We start from the raw sequence: 24569 nt of genomic DNA on the forward strand, positions 1-24569 counted from the left end.
TGCTAGTGAATGCCTTTTTTGGTATTAGTTGCTAAAAACACTTATCTTTTCAGTGCTGTGTGCTGGCAGTCCAGAAAAGGAAGTGTGCTGAGTAGCCCCTGAATGTTGTGTGTCACTAGTGATGGACTGAGAGATGCCCTTACTTGATGTGGCAGTGATGGACAGAGCTCCTTGAGGGTTTTTTTCTACCAGTCAGAGTCTGTTCCATCATGTCAAACTTGAACTTAAACCAGCAGGCTTTCATCTAGGCTTTATTTGTGCCAGAATTTGGAAGAGCAGATAAACAGCTTTGTCGGACTATTACTTGAGGTCCGTGCTGAGGATATCACTTTGTTCTGTCTCAGGTGTACCTTACTTTCAAACAAATTATTGTGCAAGTGTTTGTTTGCTGTTTGCTTTCTGCTGCCAAGTCTTTGAGATTCTCTTCAGAGATCCAGAGGTCAGAATATTTGACCTCTCCAACACCACAAATGTGATCTGTGCTGTGATTCACTCAAGAGTGTCAAAGTTGGAGAGAAAAACACACATAACCCTCTTTGCTGTGGACTGCCCCTTGCAGCAGTGAAGGATCACGCTTGGTCTCTGCTGCTCTAAATATAGCGGTTTGCTGCTAGCAAAGTGAAACTGGCTTTGCTTACCTCACTCTTGCTCTGCTACTGCTGCTTTGCTCCTTTTTCTGCTACCATGAGAGAGGTATTTCATACAGCTGTATAACAAGCGTAGCCTGAGGAAGAGAGAAGAAAAATGGATACCTATGAGAAAGGATGGTATGTTGGCATCACAAGGTGGGAAAGCGACTAATAAAGCTTGCAGTACCTGGAACCAGTCCACTGTGATCTAGTGATGTATGGAGCAACTTGATACAGTATTGGTTCCATTTCTGTTCATAGAATCACAGTCATTCTGGTTAGAACAGACCTTTAAGATCATCATCTCCAACCATCCACTTAACACTATAATTCCACTGCTAAACCTTGTCACTTCCACATCCACGTCTCTTCAATACCTCCAGGGATGGCAACTTAATCACCTCTTTGGACAGCCTATTTCCAGTGCTGGCTACCCCTTCTGTAAAGAAATTCCTCCCATGGCCGCTCTGAACATCCCCTGCTGCAATTAGAGGCTGTTTCATTTTTATGTTATGTAGGAGTAGATCTCCTTAGATGATGAAATAATCACTGTTTTCTCTGCTTTCAAGAGAGCTCCTTGTTCTAAGTCAGATCAAAAGCCTACTATATTCAGGAAATAAACTGATTCACTGAGAAAGCTTTGGAAATGTATATTTAATGGGAAGTTTGCTTGTAGGCATGTATGTAGTGTACGTGAAATGAAATATTTGAAATTGCCAAATTTCAGTGTACACAGTGAGGAGGAAAGGTGTGCAGGAACGTGTTTCTGGGTTGGGTGATGGCATGACTCAAAGCCTGACATTGATAATTGTGATAACAAGAAGCAAGTGGTCTTAGTTTAAATAGTCATCTGCATGCTTGTACAGGGGTGACAATTAACTGCTAAGGTAACATGCCCTTCTTTCTCCTCTAATGCTCTGAGATTCCCTGTAGCCATAATAAGGCATAGGGAAATTATACGTTGAGTGCTGAAGCTCCTCGTGTTGGTCTAAGCTGAGCGCTTTCAGAATGATCTGGGTTTAACTTGAAGCCAGAGCAAATCATGGTCAAGAGTTGTTTGACAAATCACTTTGAATTATGTGCTTAGTAGTGAGAGCTCTGTGGTTTGCCTGATCTACTCTCAAGTGATGTAACTTCACTTTTTTGAGCTGGTCATTGCCCTCCCCCAGTGGCTCTGTGTGACTTTGCTGGTTTGCAGCTGATGTCTGTTGGCCTGGGATTGTAGCCATCACTTCTCGAGTGTGTAGTGCATTTGCCTTTACTCACTGGAAGAGGGCTGTTTTCCTAACAGCCTGCAGTGGCAGTCGAGAGCCTGGCTAAGCTGATGTATTGAAACCCAATCTCTCGGTAAAGAAAAAATTCCTCTCTTGGAAGGCAAATGACAGAGACAGAGTGTTCAGCTTCCCCTCCTCCTCCAGCCCAGCCTGACCTTCTGCAGCCCCTCGGTGCCTCTTGTTTTCTTATTTTTATAGAAAATCAATATCCCTCCTGACACAAACAATAGCTCACGAGAAAGAATAAATGGGGTAAACCTGAGATCTCTGTCCATCACCTCTCACTTTAACTCCCCCAAACTATTTAATTATAAGCATGCTTTGCTCCAGGTGTTTGCAACAGTGAAATTGCTAAATGAGGACCATTTTAACCAAAGATTGGGTGATCAATAACACTCTATAGCAGTAGGTTGTCGGATCAATAGGATTCATTATTTCATGGTTAAGGTAAGTAGCCTCCTTTGCAAGTGGAGGTCATTAATCAGTGCTTACTGGACCTGTAGGAAGGCCTGTGGAGGAGTCTAGTTTGTGTTCAGCTCTGAAGTGTGAAATTGTAAAGAGGGTGAAGTGGGATCCATGAAAGTTGATTCAAGTAAGGCATTGGCAATAACGTGTATCTGTAAGGAGCAAAGGAGCTGTCAGTATGACAGAAGGCTTCAAGTGCAGTTAAAGTGATCTGGAATCTTACGTAACACTTCTTCCTTTCTCTGGCATCTTTTCTCTGGTGATGCTTCAAACCCATATGAAGCAGTCACTCAATCCTTGCTCATAAGGTCTCTTAATCCAGGCTTTCAAAGGAGAAAGCAGACACACTGACATTTGCCCTGGGTCGTACAGTGAGTTGGTAGGAGAGCTAGGAATGAAACAAATGACTCGTGGTTATCAGTCCTTGGCCTAATTGCTTTGTTGTATATGTGGGAGGGCAAATGGACAACCACACACTGTAATGGATTGAGCTGGAATTTGATATTAACTTACATACTGGAATGTGGGAATGATATACCAACCATTCATCCTTAAAAATTTATATGACCTTTGTATAATGATGAAGATGCAGAGTTTATAGATATCCAGCATGATGAATTGATTTGGCTGTACTCAAGAGTGTATTTTCCAAGAGCAATAATGTGCTCCAAAATTTTTAATAACGTTTAAATAATAAAGTAACATAATAAAAAATAAAATTCAATACCATAATGGAACTGAAAACGTTTAATTATGTTCCTGCATTTATTTGGAGTGATGCTTCTTATGATCTCTCATCCTTTTGTTTTGTGAATCAAGGGGTTTTCTGTTGATATTGGTGTCAGTATGACTCAGTTTCCCTGTAGGAGGCCAGAGAGCTTTGTAACAATGCTCCTCAATCAGAGCTTGGTTCTAGTTCTGAATTGATGTTCATATCTCCTATGAGACCTTAGTACTAAGGGGGTGTAAGGGCAGTAAGTAGTTACCACTTGTTATGATATTTCTCAGCTAAATTGGAGGAAGTATTACCTGAAGTGCAGTTCAGCTCAGGCCAATCCTGGACAGCATCAAAAGAGAGGTGGCAGCAATGTGTGGCTGCTCTGCCCTCACGAGGCCGCATCTGGAGTACTGTGTGCACGTCTGGGGCTCCCACACGAGATGAACAAGGAGCTGTTGGAAAGGGTCCAGAGGAGAGCCACAAAGATGGTCAGAGAGCTGGAGCACCTCTCCCATGAAGAAAGGTTGAAGGAGCTGAGCTTGTGCGGCCCAGGGAAAAGAAGGCTCCAGGGAGACCTCATTGTAGCCTTCCAGTACTTAAGGGGGCTTGCAAGCACGAGAGAGACCAACTTTTTCACAGTCTAGTAGTAATAGGACCAGGAGGAATGGCTTTAAACAAAAAGAGGGGAGATTTAGGTTTGATGTAGTAGGAAATTATTTAAAGGATGGTGAAGTGCTGGAATGGGCTGCTCAGTGAAGCTGTGGATGCCTCTTGTCCCTGGGGACATTCAAGGCCAGATTGATGGGACCCTGAGCAGCCTGATCTAGTGGGGCAGCCCTGCCCATGGCACAGGGTTGGGACTTGGGTGGGCTTTGAGGTCCCTCCAACCTAAGCCTTTCTATGAAGTGCCTGAGGACTGATTTAGTATCAGCAGTAGAGCTGTCAGATGCTTGGGGCTGACTTGTGTGTGTGTGTATTTCTGGTGCAAACATTCATCCAATTTTACAGTCAACGCATTAATTTCTTGTTTAATTCCTTGATTCAAGAGTAAGTCCCTTGTAACTGCTTCAGTAAATGCAAAATGCACAGTGCTGAGCGGCATTCAGCTGCAGCAAGTCATGCTATGCTTTTTAGCTGGAGTTACAAATGTACCTGCTTCTCCTCCCTGCAAAGGAGGTAGAAGTTGCTGTAGATCGAAGAGAGCCTTATGTAGCTGGGTAACACGTTTGAGAAGAAGAAACCTGAAGTACAAAACTTAAGAGGCTTTTGAGTATCTGTTAAGTATCCCCAGGGCAGTTAACTGCACTTAATTTCCTAGTGAGATTCCAGACAATGTCATAGTTAGGTTATGAAATCTAGTACCCCACGCAATTGCCAGTGTATTAATTACTTTTTGATACCTTAGAAGTAGACTAGATACAAGATTCTGCTTTTTGTCGAGTGATACAGCATTGCTAGGATTTAACAGGGAGCCACCATGACACATGCTAGACCGAGCCATGTATACGAAATGCAGTGATACCCAATTTCTGTGATGTAAAGTATTGTGAGCTCAGATAAACTAGTGAAATGTTTGTTTGGTATTTGCTGGTGTTGTAACAATGTTTTTTTTCATTTGTTTGTTTTCATTCCAGTGAAACGAGCAGTGTATGCAGCAGCAGTGATACCGGACTGTTTACCAATGATGAGGGCCGCCAAGGTAACAACTGTCCTGAAATATTCCTCATGTTACAGGGAATTTCCCTTGCCAGATCTGAAGAAAGATCTGAATTTGAAGCCAGACAGGGAAGAGAATGTGGGTAAAAGTCCAGTGGCTGTGAGGTGCCAGAAGTTATCAAAATGATCTGAGGGTCATAAAGGTGCAGCTTTGGTAGCAGTACACTCCTGTATATCACAGAATCATAGGTGTTGAAAGGGACCTCTGGAGGTCATTTAGACCAACCTCTGATAAAGCGGGTCCCCTTGGGTCTTGAATATCTCTGGAGAAGGAGACTCCACAACCTCTCTGGTCAGCCCGTTCCAGTGCTCCATCACACTGTAAAGAAATGTTCTTTCTCACGTTCATATCAGATCTATAACATTTAGTATACCAAAAAAACCCAACCCCAATGAACTACTATTATGGCAAGGCCTAGAAAGACAAGAGAAATTTAAAGCTCTCCATAGTAAAAAAAAGTAAAATTCACAGTGTCTTTCTATAGATGTTTTAATTGTTATCTAGTTACCACTAGAGCCCTATCTGTTGGTTTTTTTTTCCCAATGGGAAGGAAGAAACAACTCCAAAATAATCAGTACTATCAAGTCATCTAAAGAACTGTGCTAAGAAGAGCATTGCTGTTGTGTGTATTAGTTGAGCCTAGTATCTTCAAGGTCTATTGTAGAAATGGTTTCTTAGGGCTTTTGGGTGTGGAACGAATGCTGATTTTATTTATCAGTGAGAAGTGTTCAGTTTATGAGAGATAAGGTAGAAGTAAGTGTGAAAGCACTTGCAGTAGGCATGGGACTGTTGTATTTGGAGCAGGTGGGGTATGACCCTGGAGATCTGTAAGTCTGTGCAGCTTGTGCTGATGTCTATTCTGTCATATGTCAAAAGCTATAATTTGGATGAGATCTCTCCTGGGAATATGTGAGTGCTAAACTCGGTAAGAAATACTGCTTCCACTTGTTACTGACCCCAGTGTCTGGGTGAGGGGCAACATGATGCTAGCAAATATGTGTACATTTTTTCTGATTATATTAGGCTGTAGGGCTGATCTGAGGTGTGTAGCTGTGACCTGAGGTGGCTCTAACACTTTGCCTAGGGTAGGAATTTCAGAGATCAGCTTTGCCCTTTGCTGAGAAATAATGATTTCCAGTATTCTGTTCTTCAAGAGCAACAGAAAAAAAAAAAATCTCTCATCCCCTGTTTTTGCATTTAACTCTGCTGGGAGAGCTGAAGTTAGTGAGCACTTACATATCAGACGATGGCATTGTGTGTTGACTGAAAGGTTGAAATTTTAGCTCATCACTGAAGGCAATGTTGATGTAGGCTCTGTGCATGTTTGCACATATGCATACCTGTAAGAAGTTTATGATCACCTCTGCCTGCTCAAACTGTTTATGCTGTAAAGTAGTTTATGCTGGCTAAGATGTTTTCCAGCTTCCAGTATGTTTCAGTGAGTGGAAAATGGTCCTAGTTTATAATTTTATTGCACGTTTTTGTTAAATGAATCTCGTTGTGAAATTTGAAGAAGTATCAGCATATGATCTTCATTGTTAATGTTTGTCTTGTGGAAGAAGTGATTTGAGGTGTGCTATGCTCATAAAGCCAAAAGTTTGGGGATATTTTCATACGTAGTATGGTCACTTAAAAAGAACTAGACAACCTTACTTGGTTTTTGCTTAAAGGTAGGTGGAAGTGTGGGGTGTGTGTGTGTGTGTTTATGTGCATAAATATGATTATACGTCAGTTGATGAAACATGCTTATAGCTTTGGGAGGAGGTGTTCTGGCTGTCCTAGCTGTTAATGATTGGAGTTGGTTATGGGTGCTGCTTTTTCTGTTACATGTAAGATTGCAAGAGTTTTACCAGCATGAAGGTTTTTTCTTTTTGAAGATAAAACGGAGTTCAGTCACAGATAGTGTGAGTTGGTTAAGAGAGAAAGGAGAGTGACTGGAAATACCTGAGTCTTAATGGTAGGCAAATGTTTTCCCTAGGTCAGGTGTGTTAGTAGTATTTTAAGGCACGATGAAGTACTTTGCAATTAAACAGTACTGTTTCTCAGTTGGGATCATAAAGAACTTCTTTGTTGTGTTTCCTTTTTTTATTTTTTTATGTTGCTCATGTGCTACTTCCAGGGGCTTTTTGGCCAGCAGATTTACCATGAATGGTGTCTAAGGCAGTTCACTATTAAGGCTGCAGCTATATTAATTACAGTGGCCATGCTTTGTGGAGACCTTCGTAATTACTTCTGTTGTTGGTGCTCTACTTTTGCAGGGAAGATTGTGGTTCTGACAACGTTGTTTATTCCTGTTAGCTACTGTGCTAGGAGATCTGTTTCATCAGTGACTACGTTCCTTTTGCTTATCCAAAACAGCGAGCCTGCTGTCCTGTTGTGAGATTTTTCCTGTGGTTGCCTATACAGTGTGCCAAATGAGTGCCTTCTCTTTCTCTGAAGTAATTACTGTGACAGAAATAGATGTGCGTTAGACATCACACAGCATTGAACTAAGGTTGATGAGATGCGTCCACAACAGAGTGCTAAAGCTGCCCTAGGCACGTCTATAAAGAAGGCTTTGTTCTATAGGGAAATTGTGTAGACCGAGTTGGATAATTTAAAGCATTTAGTGATATCCCATAGTCACAGAATGATTGAAACAGAATACAAATACAAGGCTCTCCAGGAGTGAATTCCTAATGGACTTCAGCTGTTGTTCTACATCCAAAAATGCCTATCTGTAGTAGTGTGTGGGACAGTCACAGAGCACGTTGTTTTTTCTTGTGGATAATTTCAATCTGTTTTATTTAGGAGATGATGAGCAGAGTGATTGGTTTTATGAGGGAGAATGTGTCCCAGGATTTACTGTCCCCAACCTTCTTCCCAAGTGGGGAGCTGACCACCGTTCTGAAGTGGAACGGATTGACTCAGGCCTGGACAAGCTCTCAGATTCCACATTTCTCTTGCCCTCACGACCAGCTCAAAGAGGTGAGTTCCATAAGGAATAAGGTGTTTTTGATCTTCTGCTGTGATGGTAAGAGTAAATTTCACTCGTAGGTGCTGCAACGTAAAATGCTTTTGATGATCTGTGTTTTGTAATGATGTGGAGAAGATACCAAAGAACTTATCCTTCAGAGTCCTTCTGTTCTGTTTATGGTTTGGTTTTTGTTAAATAAAGATTATGGTTTGTGAATAAAAAGGCATATCTACTATTGAGAAACAGAGGTGGAAATACTGATTTGACCACTAAACCGATTATTTTTCCTGCTGTTTTACTGGGAAGAATCCCCAATTTTCATGTGTTTGATTTTTATTTTTTTTTCAGGATTTCACGCTCGCCTGAACCGCCTTCCAGGAGCTGCTGCTCGCTGTCTGCGGAAAGGTCGAAGGAGGCTTGTTGGCAAGGTACTGCCCTTTGCAACATAGTACCTCTTATTTCCAGTGCTGATTAGAACTAGAGTACTATTCAAAGTTAGTACATGGGCCCTTTCCTGCAGAAAGGGGGCACTGTACGTTTTTATTTCATAAATTCTTCCATTTGGTGAAACTGCTTTGATTGCTGGAAGCTGACTGAGAGAATATAGATTTTAAGACAGATGTAATGGGTCAAAGAGAGTTGGTTAGTGCTAAAATTGATACAAAAGGAGGTCTGGTGATGAATGATAGAAGAAGAGTTAGACAGAATGTAGGGCAAAATGATGAGGCATGAGACCTTTTTGTACTAGTAACACCTACAAGGGCAGAAAGCTGACTCTGAAGTGAAAGAGGGTGAAATTGTAGGTATACGCAGTGTTACCCAAAGCCACTGACCAGGTCTTTTATTTGTAGGGTAAACAGCAAAAAAAAAAAAAAAAGCTCATCCTGTTCTTAAAAGAATAAATGATACTTGGCAAATACCTGTCTAAAAAAGGCAGGCATCTGGTCTGAATCTTGAAGTATGGAGTGCAGTTGTCTTCTATAAAAGATGTTAATGAGGGTGGAGGTTGTGGCCTGTGCTAGGTTTTACTGAGATGTGCTCTTGAATGTAGTGGCTTATATTCTTAGTTGGCTGGCTTTAGAGTTTGTTTATCTCTAAGGAGTGTCACATGGGTCTGCTTTCTAGGTGAGTGTCAGAAACTCACCTAGAAACTGTTGTCACACTTGAAAGATCCTTGTTTGCCCCTTCTTCCTTCCACTCACCTTGCTTAGTTATAACAGGGGCTTAAAATATGAATCATCATCTGGCAAGAGACTAGCTTTGGGTAGAGTCCTCAGGCCACCTGGGTCTATTGCCAGCACCTCTAATGATCCAAATGAGAAAGATAATATTTACTTGTTTAATTCATCTTCATCACCTTAAAGGGATCTTTGTCATTTGCAGCGGAGGTCACTGCTCCCCCTTCCCCATCTCTCTCTAAATTGTAATCATAAATAATGAGTTTCGTTCAGAGCTCCCCGCCAGCGAGCTGCTAATTATCAAAAGTACGGCTTGTAATTTACACAGTAATAAACTGTAAATTTAAACATTACTGCACTTTAAGTTAATAATTTTCCTGCTGTAACAAATAGCCCATCTTTCACCCCTGCTGTTACTACTCCCCCTGAACTTCGAATGTTTTTTGCCTATGTAACTTGGCAGAAGCTCTGGAGAATCTTACCTGTGCATTCTTTATCCTCATTTTCAGACATTCTGCAAAGCACTTCTCTTTTCTGATGCAGTTGCTATGCAGCTGTGAACAGTTGCTGTGTCAGGCTATGTGTGTATGCCATTATCAAGCACATAACACAAGGCAGCATCAGTCAGAGAGAAAAAAATGTGCTTGCAGAGTAAGCCCTTTCTCCTGGGATACACCTTTCCTTTAGCTGTTAGATGTCCTCCTACTAAATTGCTGTTTTTAGAGGGAGAACTTCATGTTTCCTCTTTGTTTCTTTCACCTGTACTTGATGGAACCCTTTCCCCTTTGGCTGGAGAGACTGAATTCAGTTTTGTGAGGAACATTCTTTTTAGTAAGATATTGTAGTATTCTGTCTTTCAGCCTGCATGTGACCCAGCTGACTAGTGTAAACTGATTCCATTTTCCCCATTCTTAACTGTGTCCTTGTGCTGTATGCTTTGTGCTGGTCCAGTCCTTCGTGCACCCCTGTGCAAGCAATTGTAGTCACTAAAACAATTAAAAAACAACAATAACAATAATAAAATAAAACCAAAATGGTCTTTGGCCTTCAGTTGGGGTTCTAAAAGGAGAGGATGTTTAGCTGAGACTGAGCTGGTACAGCAATGTTTGTTTTTATTAGCAGCAGTAAACCATGACTGCTCTCTGCATGAGTCTGCAACCTTTTACCTCTCTTTGTGTTTCAGGAGACCTCCATCAGCACTGTGGGCACTGAGAGGCTAGGTCATGTTAGTGATCCACGCCAGAAAGAGTAAGGCGCTTAACAGCTATTGTGTAAGGTTTTGGGAGGGGAGGAAGAACTTTGGGATCCTCTTCCCTTCTGTGACTGAAGGGAGTGAAGAATTTTGTGGTAAATAATGAATACAGACAACTGCTGAGTGGGAGACAGTCCTCTACTGACAGATCTTCCGTTTTCTTTTTTGTAATCGCTGACTCTCCTTTTGTTAGTAGGCTGCCCCAGTATGCAGAAGCTGCTCAAATGCCCTTTTGGTTGCAGTCAGTTTTTTGTGACTGCAGAAACGATGCTGATAAGGCAGTAGTGAATTTGCTTTCTCTTTCTTGGGTGTGTTATGTCTCCTTCCCCAAACTGTGTTCTAAAATTAGAGTCAGCAATAGAAATAGAGATGGTGCCTATCCCTTGGCATCCCTCTAATGCTGTTCTTGTGGGGCTATAATTAGGTAGATGTAGCTCCTCTCCACCTGTAATGCAGTGCGTCCAGCCTTCACCAGCTGTCAGTCCTCAGTTTTCTTACTTGGATTTGCCATTTGTTGTTTTTAATAGTGATGTTTAATCTCTCTTTTTCCCTCCGTGTTTGTTCTTCCTTTGCCCTTTTTTCCTCATCCTCATCCTCTTTTTTCCCCTCAATGTTCATTCCTTCCGTGGCATGGCTCCCACCTGCCCTTCCAACTCTGCCTCCTTCCAGTTTTTGGTTACCATCAATGGGGAAGAGAGATCGCAACCAGGTAAGCTGTGTCTATGCTCTGCCTTTTTTATTTTCTTGGTTTCCTTCTCTCTGGAAAGAACAAAATGCTGGCTTCTGATTTCCCTCACACCGTGGCCTTAGCACATGAGGTAATGTGGAATCACTGAACCTTTAGAGCTGGAAGTGATCTTTAAAGATCATCAAGTCTAACTCCCCTGCAATGAAGAGGGATGTGCACAACTAGGTTTGGTTACCCAGGGCCTGGTCCAGCCTCGCCTTGAAAGTCTCCAGGGATGGGGCATCAACCTCATCTCTGGGCAGCCTATTCCAGTAGCTCTGTCCCTTTTTGTTTTGGTAACTGTTGTCTTCTGGATTTGAGTGCAACCCATGTCTCTGGCATTATGTTGTCTGAATAGCTCAGGGGCTTCTTTTGTTGTCCCGGTGTTTCAGGTTAGTGTTTGCCTTCCTCTCCAATAATTTGTGGGAGGGAGAATGACTCTTGTCAGGAGAAACTTTGGCCTCACAGAATTCCATGATAATTAGAACATTTCTCACATGCTTTGTTTTGCCTTATTTGGCTCAAGCTCCTTCCTGATAGTCTCATCAACAGAGAAGGGGAAAAAATTAAAAACACAAATTGTTATCTGGCTGTAATTAAATAGCAGATGTAACAGGAAATAGAAAGAAATGAATGGGCACTCTTTTAAGTGAATGAATCTGTGGTGTAGGCACTTCTTCTGTATTCTTCCTTTGTAAATTTTATATACCTTCAGTGGTAGGAGGCTGTTTTATTCATGATGTAAGACTCCAGGTTCCAGATAGTGGCTAGCAAAAAAGATCTTCCACTTACATGGTAGTGCTGTAGTGGTGTTCCTACCCTTCTGTTCTATTGCTAGTTGACTTTTGGTTAGTGAACACTAGGACCAAACATTGTTTTACACTCTAGGTGACTACAGATACACATATGGCAAGAAATTATTTTTAAATCTTTGTGCAAAGAGATAATTTTATGGCCTTTGTGCAACTGTGCATTTGTTATTAATGACAGCATTTCACATACCACTTTTATGTTGTTAAAGATAAGAGAGATAACTCAGCTTATAAATGACCAATATAAATTAGTTTTATTTTTCATAACTGAACTTGCTTCAGCTACAGAGAGGTACTGATGATTCTCCCCTATGGTGCAGCTGCAGCATTATTTCACTGATGGTAAACTAATAGCCCAATTTAAGGAGCAGCTCACTGAAAACAGAAGCTTTGTAGTGCATCAGAAAGTTTGAAGATAAAGGCCTAATACTGAATTCTAGGCTTCCATATAACATTGATGACAAGAGTTGCTACAGCTGTGGATTTTCCCTATTTAAAAATGCGTCAGTAATCCTAGTAATATAAGAGCAAACATTCTGGAAATCGGTCAAGCACTTTGCAAAACAGATGGAAATGAATTTTCCTGCTTGTGGTGTGAATTACAAAGAAATAGACGTTGAATGGAACTGTAATGTGGACACCCTAGGGTAACTACTAGCCTAAGCCATCTATTTGCATATTGAGCTAGGTTTGCTCTCCACACTGAGTAGATTGTTCCATGTCTTTCCCATCCCTTAAAAAAATGTAGGGCTGCATCTTCCACCATAAACTGTCTTTCAAAGGCTTGATGTCTTCAGGATTTGTCAGTGTATGCCGTACAAAGGATGTAAGATTAGCCTGACCACACGTGATTTCAGAAAATTGTTTTAAGCAGTTTGCAAGTAAAGCTTGTAACTGAGAGGAGCAGCTCACTTGCTGTGGAATGAATTTTGGGCTCATTGTGAGCAGATCCTGGTGGACCTGAGCCTTTTAGAGGTTTGTTTCAGTGACATGTGTGAATATAGGGGAATATTGAGACTGTTGGGAAGTTCTGTGCTCTCCTTAGTTATAGCATTAAGTTTCCATTCTACAATATGAATGTGGACAAGGAGCTTCACTAGAGGGAGATGGATTTTTTTACTCATGTGCAGCAATAGAGCTCTTTGAGCACGCTCTCAGTCAATCAGCATTTCCAATAATGTGAGTTGAAAAAGAAGTGTGCTCGTAGGGCTGTCTGCTGGGAGAAGATGGTTATGAGATTTGCACCCTGTGCAAGGCCATTGTCTGAACTGAGAGTCGGTTCTCATCTAACCTCATCCCTTGGTGTTTCAGAGAGGTGTTCTTATGCTGTATGAACAGCTGTAGGGAATAGGTCTGAGCAGCTGTATCTGGAGACTGTTTCTTTTAATGGTTTGCTTAAATAAAATCTCTTGACTTTCCAGTTCAATCCATTATCTCCTCTGTACTCTCTGGATGTGCTTGCTGATGCTTCCCACCGAAGATGCTCACCAGCACACTGCACTGCCAGGTAACTCCCTTTCTCTGCTCCGTTGGGTTGTCTTGGTTCCCTTCCATGTGTATCTCCATTAGTACTATGCAGTCTGAACAGTTGTCACAGGCATGGAAGTTAGTGCACTTTTCCCTAGGCGACCTGTGTTCAAACTTAGCATAGAACATACCAGTGCAGATTATCTGGCACACTCAGTACTGTAGGCACTTAGAGTGTATTGAAGGCACCTAGGCAGTACATACTGTGTTTTTACAAACAGATGTAATCTGTTCTTGCTTGTGCATTCAGTTGCTTTGGTATGAATGAGTATAGTATTATTGTCCAGTATTAAAATCAGAACAAGATTAGGTGACTCCTAAGGGCATGGTATTTTTCTGCGTTCCTGTAGCATTTGCCCAAATGTTGAGGTATATTTGAGTTTGCATGGTTGGGGTTAACTTGCTGTTCAGGCACCTTCTGCTGAATAATCCTAAATTAAATCCAAGAGTTGTCCTTGGCAGTGACTTCTGTTCTTGTGCTGCAGGTGACTATCTAAAGGTAAGGTGCCCTTGAGCTCTTCCACTCTACAAGGAAGCAAGGTCCTGCTTGGGACACAGTTCTGCTTACGTGCTTGTACAAAGGACCAAATCTGAAAGAACCTGGACTTTCAGCTTCATGGTTTTTTTTTTCCCCTTGTTAATTAGCAAATAGAGCATGAAAAATGTACTGAGGTTGTGTGTGTCTGAGCAAAAGCTTGGCATCTACCCAGCAAAGCCTCTCCTCCCTCTGGCTTCTGCAGGGAATTTTGTGATACCGCACCATGACCTCATGCTGCTGTAGGCAGCATGCTAAAGCTAAAAAGGTTTGGGGGGGAGAGAAATCAGCTCTTAAACATTCATATGGATGAGAACAAAAATAGTTTGGAAGGTTGTGCATAAGCAAGTTGGTGCTTTTGCACCAGTCTGGGGATGTTTAGTGCCTGTGAAGCAAGATTGGTTGGTCTCTTCATTTGCAGTGAAGGTAACCTTTCTTGTGCCTTGAGTGTTTCACTTTGTGAAACAGTTACAGGGGAGACCAACTGTTTTCTGTTCCTTCTTGAGAAAGGGGATCTGGACAGCTCTCAAATTTGAACAGGGCAAACTGTCTCCCTTTATAATGATCAGTGAAGGCCTTTTCCAAAGCCATTGATTGTGACAAGATGTTTCTAAAGCTGGAGTGATCATATTTGTTTATATTTACTGTGTGTATAGTCCAGCTATCCTATCGGTGTGAGCTTGGCTCCTTCTTATAGAGAATAAGTGGCTGACATAATCCTAATGATTCGTTATTGAATGTTGATAGGGAAGTAGTTTGTCCCATTCCAGCAGTGAGTGGATTTTTGTGTCTGTTGTTTGAAAAAGTAGCTTCTTATTATATTGTGAAATATTATTAATGTGTGAAAGAATTTGGGGAGGAGGGAATGCAAAACTATGGTAAGAATTAAAAAATGCTATGTGGTCTCATGTATGAGTGAGCTTTCCAGTGCAAGATGTTAACATAGAGATGCTGCCAGGAGCACAGAGGAAAACTGACTCCTTCACAGGAACATTCTCTTAACAGGAACTGTTCTTCAGGTATTTCCCAATTACTTTTCCTCTCTTTTCATGGATGGAGTCAGTTCCTATAGCTTGCTCTTTAGCAGGTTCTATCAGCCTGCATCTGGTCCTGGAGAAACTCTACTCAGAAAAGTGTTGGAGTATGGTGGGGAAGGCTAATGTCCAGAGAGCAATGTGAAATGTTTTAGAGAAGAACCTGTTTTGATGTTATGGATATCCAGTTTCTTTAATCTCATGCCCTCTGTGCAGTGGAAAAATACCTTTCTGTTGAATTCCTTCTATCACAAATCACAGAATTGTTCTGGTTGGAAAAGACCTTAAAGATCACCTGGTCCAGCTGCCAGCCACTCTCTACCATGCCCACTAACCAGTGGATGTGTAACTACCAGCTGGAGCCTATTCTATGCCATGGAAGTGTTTTCTTTGCCTCTGTGGTAGATTTTGGTGCACTTCATCTCGAGGTGCAGCACGTGATTGGTCACGTAGTGCTTCATTTAGGCAGAGCTGTTAGCCAAAGTCCTGAGCACAGATAGAGGTGTTGAGGAAAGGCTTTTCATTGTCAAGGAGATTCTGTGTGGAATGTTCTTTGGGAAGTCTTGACTGAATGGCTGTGTGAATTGTACACTTCCAAGATTACCTTTCTTGCTTTATATCAGTGATGAGAAGAGATTCATTCAAAGTGTGTGCGTAGCGCTGGGAATTTCACACCCATCATTAGAAGCAGTTTTGTGTGTGTGGTGACTGTTATCATTAGTGGTATAATTTTATTTTGTGAAGCAAGGAGAGTTTCCTGCTTTCTTGCAGCCCTCCCAAGGGACAACTGGTGTATTAATTTGCTGTATTGCCTCCTGGCTGTTCCCAGGCTGTTTTTCCTCTTCATCATGGAATTTTTAATGGCCCTGCTGCCTCTCGGGAGGCATGCAAGTAAGAGTACCTCAGGGATCTCTTCCTTTTTTCACATGCCTATAATTACTCTCCTTTAAGAGCACAAAGCGTTTGCTAATCATGTCTTGTCTGTTAAGGTTTCTGCTTGACGATGCTGGCTGTTAAAAGCAAGCAAGACGAGACTGGCATGGACAGCCCAAGTGATCCTCCCTTCATTCCTTTCTACCCACTTACCTTTCTGGGAGAAAGAGTGGTCTGAAAAGAATTGTTATCTTGAACTCCACTTGAAGAGGATTTTCATAGAATCATAGAATTATCAAGGTTGAAAAAGACCTCTGAGATCATCCAGTCCAACAATCACCAATATTTCCCACTAAATCGTGTCCCTCAGTACAACGTCTAAACATTTATTGAACCCCTCCAAGCTTGGTGACTGCCCCACATCCCTGGGCAGCCCAGTCCAACACCTGACCACTCTCTCAAAGAAGCAGTATTTCCTAAAGTCCAACCTGACTCTCCCTTGTCACGACTTGAGGCCATTTCCTCTAGTCCTATCACTAGTTACGTGGGAGAAGAGGCCGACTGCCACCTCACCACAACCTCCTTTCAGGTAGTTGTAGAGAACGATAAGGTTGCCTCTGAGCCTCCCCTTCTCCAGACTAAACAGTCCCAGCTCCTCGTAAGGCCTGTGCTCCAGACCCCTCACCAGCTTCATTGCCCTTCTCTGGACATCTCCAGTACCTCGGTGTCTTTCTTGTAGTGAGGGACCCAAAACTGAACACAGTACATAAGGTGTGGCCTCACCAGGGCTGAGTACAGAGGGATGATCACTTCTCTGCTCCTGCTGGCAACGCTGGTTTTGATACAATTTTGTACAGGCTTAAGCAGAATATTTTATTAGACTTTGGCTAGTCAGTGAATCTGTCAGTGGAAAAATGTGATAGGTTGTTGTTTCGTGGGGTGTAATTCTGTTGAGGCAGGGTGAGTTCCAGAAGAGTCTAGAGCCAATGTTCCCTTCAATTTGAGTTGTAAAACAGGTAGAATAAGAAGCGAGGGTAGGCAATAAATTGTCCCTAATATCATTTATTGTTTGCTTAGTCTTGAAAATAGGGTTATGGGTGAAAACTAATGTCTTAAGAAAAGTGGATGTCAGTGCCTGGTGAGATGGCAAGTAGGTGATGCAGTTGGAGATTTGAGGAACGTCTGCAATTCCAGCTCTAGAAATATGCGTGTCTATGCAAACCTCATTCTGTTGTATCTGTACAGAGATCCTGGTCTTTTGGCCTCTTATCCAAGCATATGGAAATATAGAGATTGCCTGCAAGTGGGTCAGGCCTTTCCTGAGGTAGCTGAAGGATTGAATGAATTTTCACAATTTCATGCTCTCCCACTTGATCAGGACAGTATCCGGTTTATTCCATGCAATCTATCCACACATTTTCATCTTCCTGAGATGTCTATATGTATGTTTATGCATCAGCTGCTTTAGGTATCATTCTTCCCTTTCTTTTTTTTCTTCATTTAGCCAGAACACTTCCATGTCTTCCTTTGCTACTAATATTCCAGTTAATATTCCAGTTGGGGATATAAGTGAATTCTTCTGACGGGCATGCAACAAACAGCAGTCTAGCATCAGTTGTCTAAGGCCTAATGCTTCCATTTTGGTGAATTCTAATTCTCCAGAGTGAAAAATAAATGAGTTCCCCTTGGTTTCAGCATCTTGTTTAGTTATTACTGGTTTCTTCTGCTATGAAGTATATTGCTTTTGCCAGATCTGTGTACTCAGGTCAGGCACGTATTAAGTATCTGCTCTTACTGGCAAACCCGTGTTGTATAGGTCTATATGAAAAGAGAGAATACAATACATGGGATCACATAATCTCTACTTAGAATGCTTACTTGAGTAATGATTGAAAAAATGTGTTCCTTTCTGTTCACTATATGCAAACTTTAGTGAATGAAACTGCTACGTGATTAGAATGCATAGGGGAACAGAGCATTGCTGCATGAAGGCTTATTAGATTCAGATGATTGAAGAAGTGAACTAACTTGTAGTGACTTTGGAATCTGGAAATCTGCTCTAGAAGTTGTCCCATGAGGTTCTGCAGAGCAGAGGAGACTCTCTTATGCACAAGACTTGTATTGATTTACAAAAGTTAAGTGCAGATCAAACTTTGGTGCCCATCTGAGTCTGTAGTTTCAAAGAGGAGGAGAAATTCTGCTCCTACTCTTAATTTTGTGAAGCCACTTGGATAGCAAAAAAAGGTGACTATAATACCTTCTACTGAGATACATGTACTGTAAAGCTATAGAAGATAACAAAGAAGGAAAATTAGCTCATTTCTGGTGACCAGCAGTGGCTCAAGAGGAGTGCAACCTCTATCTGGAGAGATGCTGCTCCTTCGGCTGCTAACCCTTAAGTGAGGGTGAAGAGGGGTGGATCCAGGCTCCAACCCTTCTGGTCTTTCAGGTGTATTGCTTGTACCTGAGCTCCCTGGGTTGGCCACACCTTCTCACCCGGTGCTCAACCATTGATCCATGCCATGACCTGGCAATTCCTCTGTGCCACCATAAACCTCAGGTAATGCTTCCAGATTCACAGGAAGAATGTTTCGTGTGGCCTGTGTTTGCTGGCAATATAGCCTCTCAGCAGCCGCACTTGGGTTGTGTGGCATTTTTTTTAGCAGTAGTACCCTTGTTAGATGCTGTCTCTGCTGAATGTTTATTTTAACATGAGGATAATAGCACCCCTTGTTTGTGTGACAGTAGATTAATGGCTACCTAATACTGTCTATATAATCAACTTGTTTTGCTTCTTCCAGAGGTTGTCAGGAGAGAAACTGAATAATATGAGATTACAGTAAGAGATGTACACCCCCAAGTGTGCGATGCACCACCTGTTTCCAAAAAGGCCACACACTGTTGCAGCTAGTTTTGCAGGATGTTTTCAAAGACTTCTGTTCTGAGATTGAGGTGTATTTTACTCTGAGTTTTAAGAGGACAGCATTTTACGGACTGAGAGGGTTTGAAGGACCTAATTCTGTTCAGTTATATTCATTGTGAACTGGTGACTGCTTGTGCTTTGTGTTGTTTTTCGTGGATTGTATTGCTTGGCAGTCCTAAACCCTACAATTTTCTGGGTTTTATATCTATGACAGTGGCAAGCTTGTATGATCCTGACAGTCCAGCATGCGGTCACTTTGATCTGTAGGAGTGAGGTAGCAGTCCAGTATATACAGTTACACTTAATTTAAACAAACAAACAGTTATATAATAACTATCTGGAAACTGGAAGCAAGGAAACATTCAAAATCCTTCTGACACGTTAAAGACAACAACAAATCCCAGCCTTGTGCAGAGCAAAGCCTGATTTTTCTCCATTGTGAGATGCATGTAGAATCACCATGTACCTTGAGTACTGTGTTAAGAGCAAAAGATAAGTCCATATTTCCTGGATAATTCTTTAGCTTGTGATTAAAATATACATATAGACATGTTTAGAAAGAAACTATAGATTTTTTTATATAAAACCATTTGTTTCTAACGTGTTACTTCTCATTTGCCAGCTCTTGTCAGTAAGAAGCTGTGGTGTTACTGTATGTATTGGATATATTGTAGCTAGCAGGGAAGCTGTAGTTTGGATCCTGCTTTGTCTCTCCAGGTGTGTTCTGTTTTTCTCTTCCTGGAGCAGAATTTCGGTTCTCTCTAGACAGGTTGATTTCCATGTTAGTGTCTGGTTGACTAGCAGATTTAATGGTGATTTAGCACTGCCATTTTTTTTTTTCTTATGATCACCAGCCACTGTCCAATAGTTTTCTTGTTACTGTTCGTGCAGTGTTCAACAAAGTATAGAAGCCTAGCAGAGGAAATAGAAAGCCAGTAAGATCAGATTAAGTGCCGTTGTGTTTTCTCAGTTTAGGCTCAAATCTGTCACACAATGCTTGGTACCTCTGACTTCTTCACAAGGAGGCTTGTGACAATGCTACAATGTGCATTTGCTGTTATCCTTTCCTCTTGGCCCTGTTCAGTTCTACCTCGGAGTTATTTTTAACCTGTTTGGAGGAGTTGTTAAAATCTACATTTTCTGAAAAACTAATTCATGGTCGCATCATGACACAGATTCTTCACACTTTATAGTTAACATCTGTCTGCTGTGAGATGGTGTGCTGTGCATATCCATTACCTTACCTTGCTGGCAGTGCTGTTCCTATGAGTTTGCTGATAAACTGGTATGGTTTAACCTGACAGGCAACTCAGCACCACACAGCTATTCTTTCACTTCCCCCATGACAGTGAGATGGGAGGAATATTGGAAAAAAGGTGGAACTTGTGGGTTGAGATAAAGACAGTGTAATAGGACGGAAAATGAAGGGAAAGTAATAATGACGACGGTAGAAGAATATACAAATTGCTAGTGCAGTTGCCCACCACCTGCTGACCAATGCCCAGCCAGTCTCCAAGCACAGTCAGTTCCTCCAGCCAAATCCCCGTTTTATTGTTCAGCATGGCACCATATGGTATGGCATATCCCTTTGGCCAGTGTGGGTCAGCTGTCCTGGCTGTGTCCCCTCCCAGCTCCTTGTGTGCCCCTGGCCCATCACTGTCAGGGCAACACAGGAAGCTGAAAACTTCTAGGACTAAACCAAAACATTTGTGTTAACAACATCGTTCTCATCCTAAATTCACAACACAGAACCATACCAGCAAGAGGGTAATATCTGTCCCAGCTGAAACTAAGACAACTGGGATTTGCCAATTTCTTCTCTTACCAATATAATACCAGTAGTGTGGTATCTACCAGAAAATGAACAATTCATGATTTGTAACAGGAACCCTTCCTGCCCGTGTTTTAATGAGGTATATCATTCCTGTATGCATTCTTTCATTTCATCCTCTCCCAAAGTATCTACCACCTGGAGGTTCCCTGTATGCAGATTTACAGTGCCTGTAAAGTACACCAACCACTTGAAAATGACATTTTTACCACCAGGGCAGTCAGAGCTACTGAGTAATCAATAGGTTCCTGATTTACTAACTAGAGCGTGGGTGATCAATAAGGGATAAACCTGAATGAAATATGTGTGATGGTGACTATTTATAACTCCAAGCCTTTGTATGTTAGAGGCAGGGCTGCCGGTTTCAGTGTCCTTGCTACTAGTCTCCAGCTGGAGTACAGTGTGCCTTTATTTTCAGTACGAGAAACAATTATGAGATTCTCTCCCTTTTTCATTTTTCTTACTCTTTTTTTGTAATTGTGAGGTAAGGATAGGTGTGGTTTGAGCATGGATCGGAGAACCAGGAGCTCTTATTCTAAATCTAGCTCTAACATTTGTGAAGTGGGAAAAATTGCATGAAGTGCCCTGGAGACGATTGTGCATACCTGCTCTGTAGTGTGTAGTGAGTCTTCCAAAAAGATCAGCTGGCTAATAATTGGGGTAAGCTCATAAAATTAAGTTAACCTTTCTACTATGATGTAATAATGATTTGGATTATCATATATAACAACTTAGTCATCTAGTCAGTAGTATTATTTTGTAATATTGATGTTGAATCAAAAACCTGAAGTTCCACTTGAATTAGTCTATCTTTTCCTTATTTATGTGTGCTTAAATATTTGAGAATACATTGTAAGAGCGTGCTAAAATATTGTATGGCCACCATTACGGCTATATACAAAAGCAACTTTTAGCCTACATGGGTTAACTTACAAGTTAGTCATTTATGTGTAGAAGGGTGGGATTTGCATGTGCAGTCTCCAGGTGTGCTGGTATTTTTGAAAGCCATTAGTTCATGTTGCAAGGAGACTTCTGCCTCATTATATTGATAAGAGCTCCTAGAAATGATTTGAAAAATTGGCCCTTGGTGAAACTTAATACAAGTTAAAAAAAAAAAAAAATAATAAATTCAAGTTGTGCCTTAATGTCAAACTAAGATGACAAATCATGTAGAACTTGGGAATTTCAGTTGAGAATGCAGAATGGTAGCTATTATGTTGTTTTTTCTTTCTTATTTTGTGACTGCATACTTGTTGAAGGTAAGTAGGTAGGCCCAGCAGCATTCAAACAATTGGTAATTTTGACTTGTACGTGGATTTTTTGTGTGCCCCTTGCACTGTTCTGTACAGTTCTACAGCAGCAAATTTCATAGTTGCATAAATTCAGCTTCCTAAATTGTTTTAGATGATATTACAGATACATCTTTTTTTTAAAAGAAGAATTTGGTATGGAAATATGAAGCAATGATCTCTTGCTCATGTTATCTTGTAGAAAAACTTGTGAAAGTTTTTTGCGCTTGGATAAACATTCTGTAGAATGAGAAGATGCTCTGGGCTGATTTTTTTCCTTTTTTTTTTCTGCTCCAGGCTGTCTTTTCTGAATGAATCTTCCTTTCTTCCAACATGTAGAACTTGGAGGAGTTGCTCTATTTGAGCCGCTCCTAATAAGGCAGGTTTCTTCTTAACTGACAAAGGGTTGTCAGCTGGTGTGGCTGGGACAGTTTATGCCTCTCCATTCTCTTTCAGGTGTCAGAAAGTCTATAATATTGCAAGCCAGATTCAGCTGTTTTCGTTGTATCATCTATAAGGAAATTTTAATTTTGAAAATGCATGAAAGTTTTGAGTTTCTAACTAAATTTATGAACTTACTTTTGTAGTCATTTGGACTATAGGTATATCCTGAGATGTTCTCTACAGCTCTGAATATATGTATGTAGTAAAATAATTCCTGAATAAGCGGGCAAATGTAATTTCTTCCAGGCAATTTTGCAGCCTTTTTTTTAAACTTGTGCAGAAATAATGATAGGGTGTGTCACATCACTGCTTGATCACGTCTTTACTTTTGCAAAAGAGTTATTTAAAATTGATTACTATTCCATATCCTTTAAATGCTAGGAAACAATAATTATTCTGCTCAGTTTATGGGTGTGCGCTCTTAAAGAAATGGAAGCCTAATTGTATGATAACAAAAGGTGTGAGGGAAACTTCCCTGGGAAGCCTTTGATTCATTTTGGTTACTGGGGCAGACTGAGGCAGAGGAGGGCTGGAGATGATCAGCCAGAATCTTGTGGGAAGGTGACACTGGAACAGAGTTTAATTTGCTGTTTTAATTTCTCTGTAGGCAAGCAAATGTACACCTGGGACCACCGTGCTCAAGGGACATCAAGAGGAAACGAAAGCCAGCTGCAGCCTCCGTGTCCAGCCCAACGTCAGGTAGCCTGGATTTGTGTGTGTGTCAGCATTTCTAAAGTCGTGTCCCTCTTGGGCACAGTGCCAAAGTCAGAGCAGTGAAAAATAGCATTACCTCAATTTGAAACTAAAAACAAAAAGTGAGAAAGGCAACTTGTGAGAAAATGTTGTGTGTTTTTTGTGTAGCATGAAAAGCTGCCTAACAAAAAGGTCTGATAATGCAGCTATGTGAAGCTAGCATAACTTACTGCTTCACTGTGTGGTGGCTAATAATCTGTTTTGTCAAGAAGGAGTTCCTTCCTCAGTTCCTAAGTTGTGCAGCACTTGATGATCAGCATGCTGTACTGTTCCTCCAGTTTTGGGTTGACATCAGCTGGTAGCTTTTTCAGGGTGCCACAAGGCACTTTGCAGGAGGAGAAATCGGGCAGTTTTTGCGTGATCGCTCAGTGAGAAGAGCTGTATTCTCTTGGAGTTGTCTTGCTGTTGAGCTTAAAAAAGTCTCATTTTTTCTTACTTTGGTTGTAGTGATTAAAAAGCTGGTTTATTCATCTTTCAGAATCTGAGAAAGTGTGTATGCAGAACACAGAGGACTTTAGGAGACTTCTTTATATCCTCACATTGCTTGAAACATTTTTCCTGCTACTAAATGACCAGTGACCTTCCAGCTAGCTCATTAAGACAGTGCACAATCCAAAGATTGGTTGAGCTGATGGGAAAAATGATGATGTGAAAACCATAAAAGCCAATGGAACTGAAGATTAATAGGAGGAATGAGGTTTGGTGGGTTTCATTGTAGGGCAGGTGGATAGGCAATAGAATAACAAAATAGGGAAGAAAGCTATGCCATCTTTCCAGGCCAGAGATCTGGATTGGAGAGTGTTTAAAAGGTTTTATGTTAAAGATAAAAGAACATGAAAATGAATAATCTGTTGCTCAATGAAAATGTTGTTATTGACTGTTGATTTAGGATGTCCTTTTCTAGCTTTTGAGTATCTTGTGCTAGGGTATTCAGACTTCTGTAGTGAAAGGATTAATAAAATTGCATATTTGTAGCCACAGAATTTTAGTTCTGGTATACCAGTTTTTTTTTGGTATGAATGCTCATGTCTCATTATTATGAGACACTGTTTACCTGTCTGTTTGTTTTTTAGTTCAGAGTGCAATTTCTGTGCTGCGTTGCTGCTTACATTCTATAGGGAGAGCTTCTATTTCTGTGCCTGTATCTTTCAAAATATTATCTAAAATATATTTGATTAGAGGAAGTGCATGATGAACATTTTTCATGGAACTGAATCTGCATCTGGATTGGAACTCAGCAGTGGAAGATAGCATAGAGGTCTGATAGTCTTTCAGGAGGAGTGGGAAAAAAAGTGTTACAAATGAAGGAAGGAGAGCGTTGCTCTGGAATCTGGACAAGATGCTTGTGTTGATCATAGAGAGAAAACTGCTGCAAAATCATTAATAGTCAGAAATGGCAAAGATTTTCTTTGAACGTGCTTAGAAACACCTCCAGCAACATTAAAAGATGGTCAGGGTTTTCTACAGTACTTACAGAAAGAAGCTCTTGTGATTGGGTAACTGAAGCTGCATCCTTGCTGACTTTCTACGGCGTTCTCTCAGTGGCAGCTGGAGCACAACCTGGGCACATAACTTGGAAATTTCTGAAGTTTGGTGGTATTTCTGTTAAAGATGCTCTGACTGCAGAATTAC

The 24569-nt window shown here is 41.2% G+C and overlaps 1 protein-coding gene across 3 annotated transcripts in view; it reads left to right on the plus strand.

The window, feature by feature from the left end:
• Positions 1-24569, plus strand: part of GPATCH2L (G-patch domain containing 2 like) — an 81639-nt gene that overhangs the window by 4012 nt on the left and 53058 nt on the right. For 2 of the 3 annotated variants that reach the window (XM_052696046.1, XM_052696047.1), the window contains exons 3-8: positions 4721-4785; positions 7594-7770; positions 8108-8187; positions 10121-10185; positions 10859-10898; positions 22792-22883. In XM_052696046.1, the coding sequence (XP_052552006.1) occupies positions 4721-4785; positions 7594-7770; positions 8108-8187; positions 10121-10185; positions 10859-10898; positions 22792-22883 (519 nt within the window). Of the gene's footprint in view, positions 1-4720; positions 4786-7593; positions 7771-8107; positions 8188-10120; positions 10186-10858; positions 10899-13149; positions 13236-22791; positions 22884-24569 lie in introns of all 3 variants that reach the window. The other variant, XM_052696045.1, reaches the window with a different exon arrangement.

The sequence above is a fragment of the Tympanuchus pallidicinctus genome, unplaced genomic scaffold (genome assembly GCF_026119805.1).
Source record: "Tympanuchus pallidicinctus isolate F22 unplaced genomic scaffold, pur_lepc_1.0 scaffold3, whole genome shotgun sequence".
Classification (NCBI taxonomy): Eukaryota; Metazoa; Chordata; class Aves; order Galliformes; family Phasianidae; genus Tympanuchus; species Tympanuchus pallidicinctus.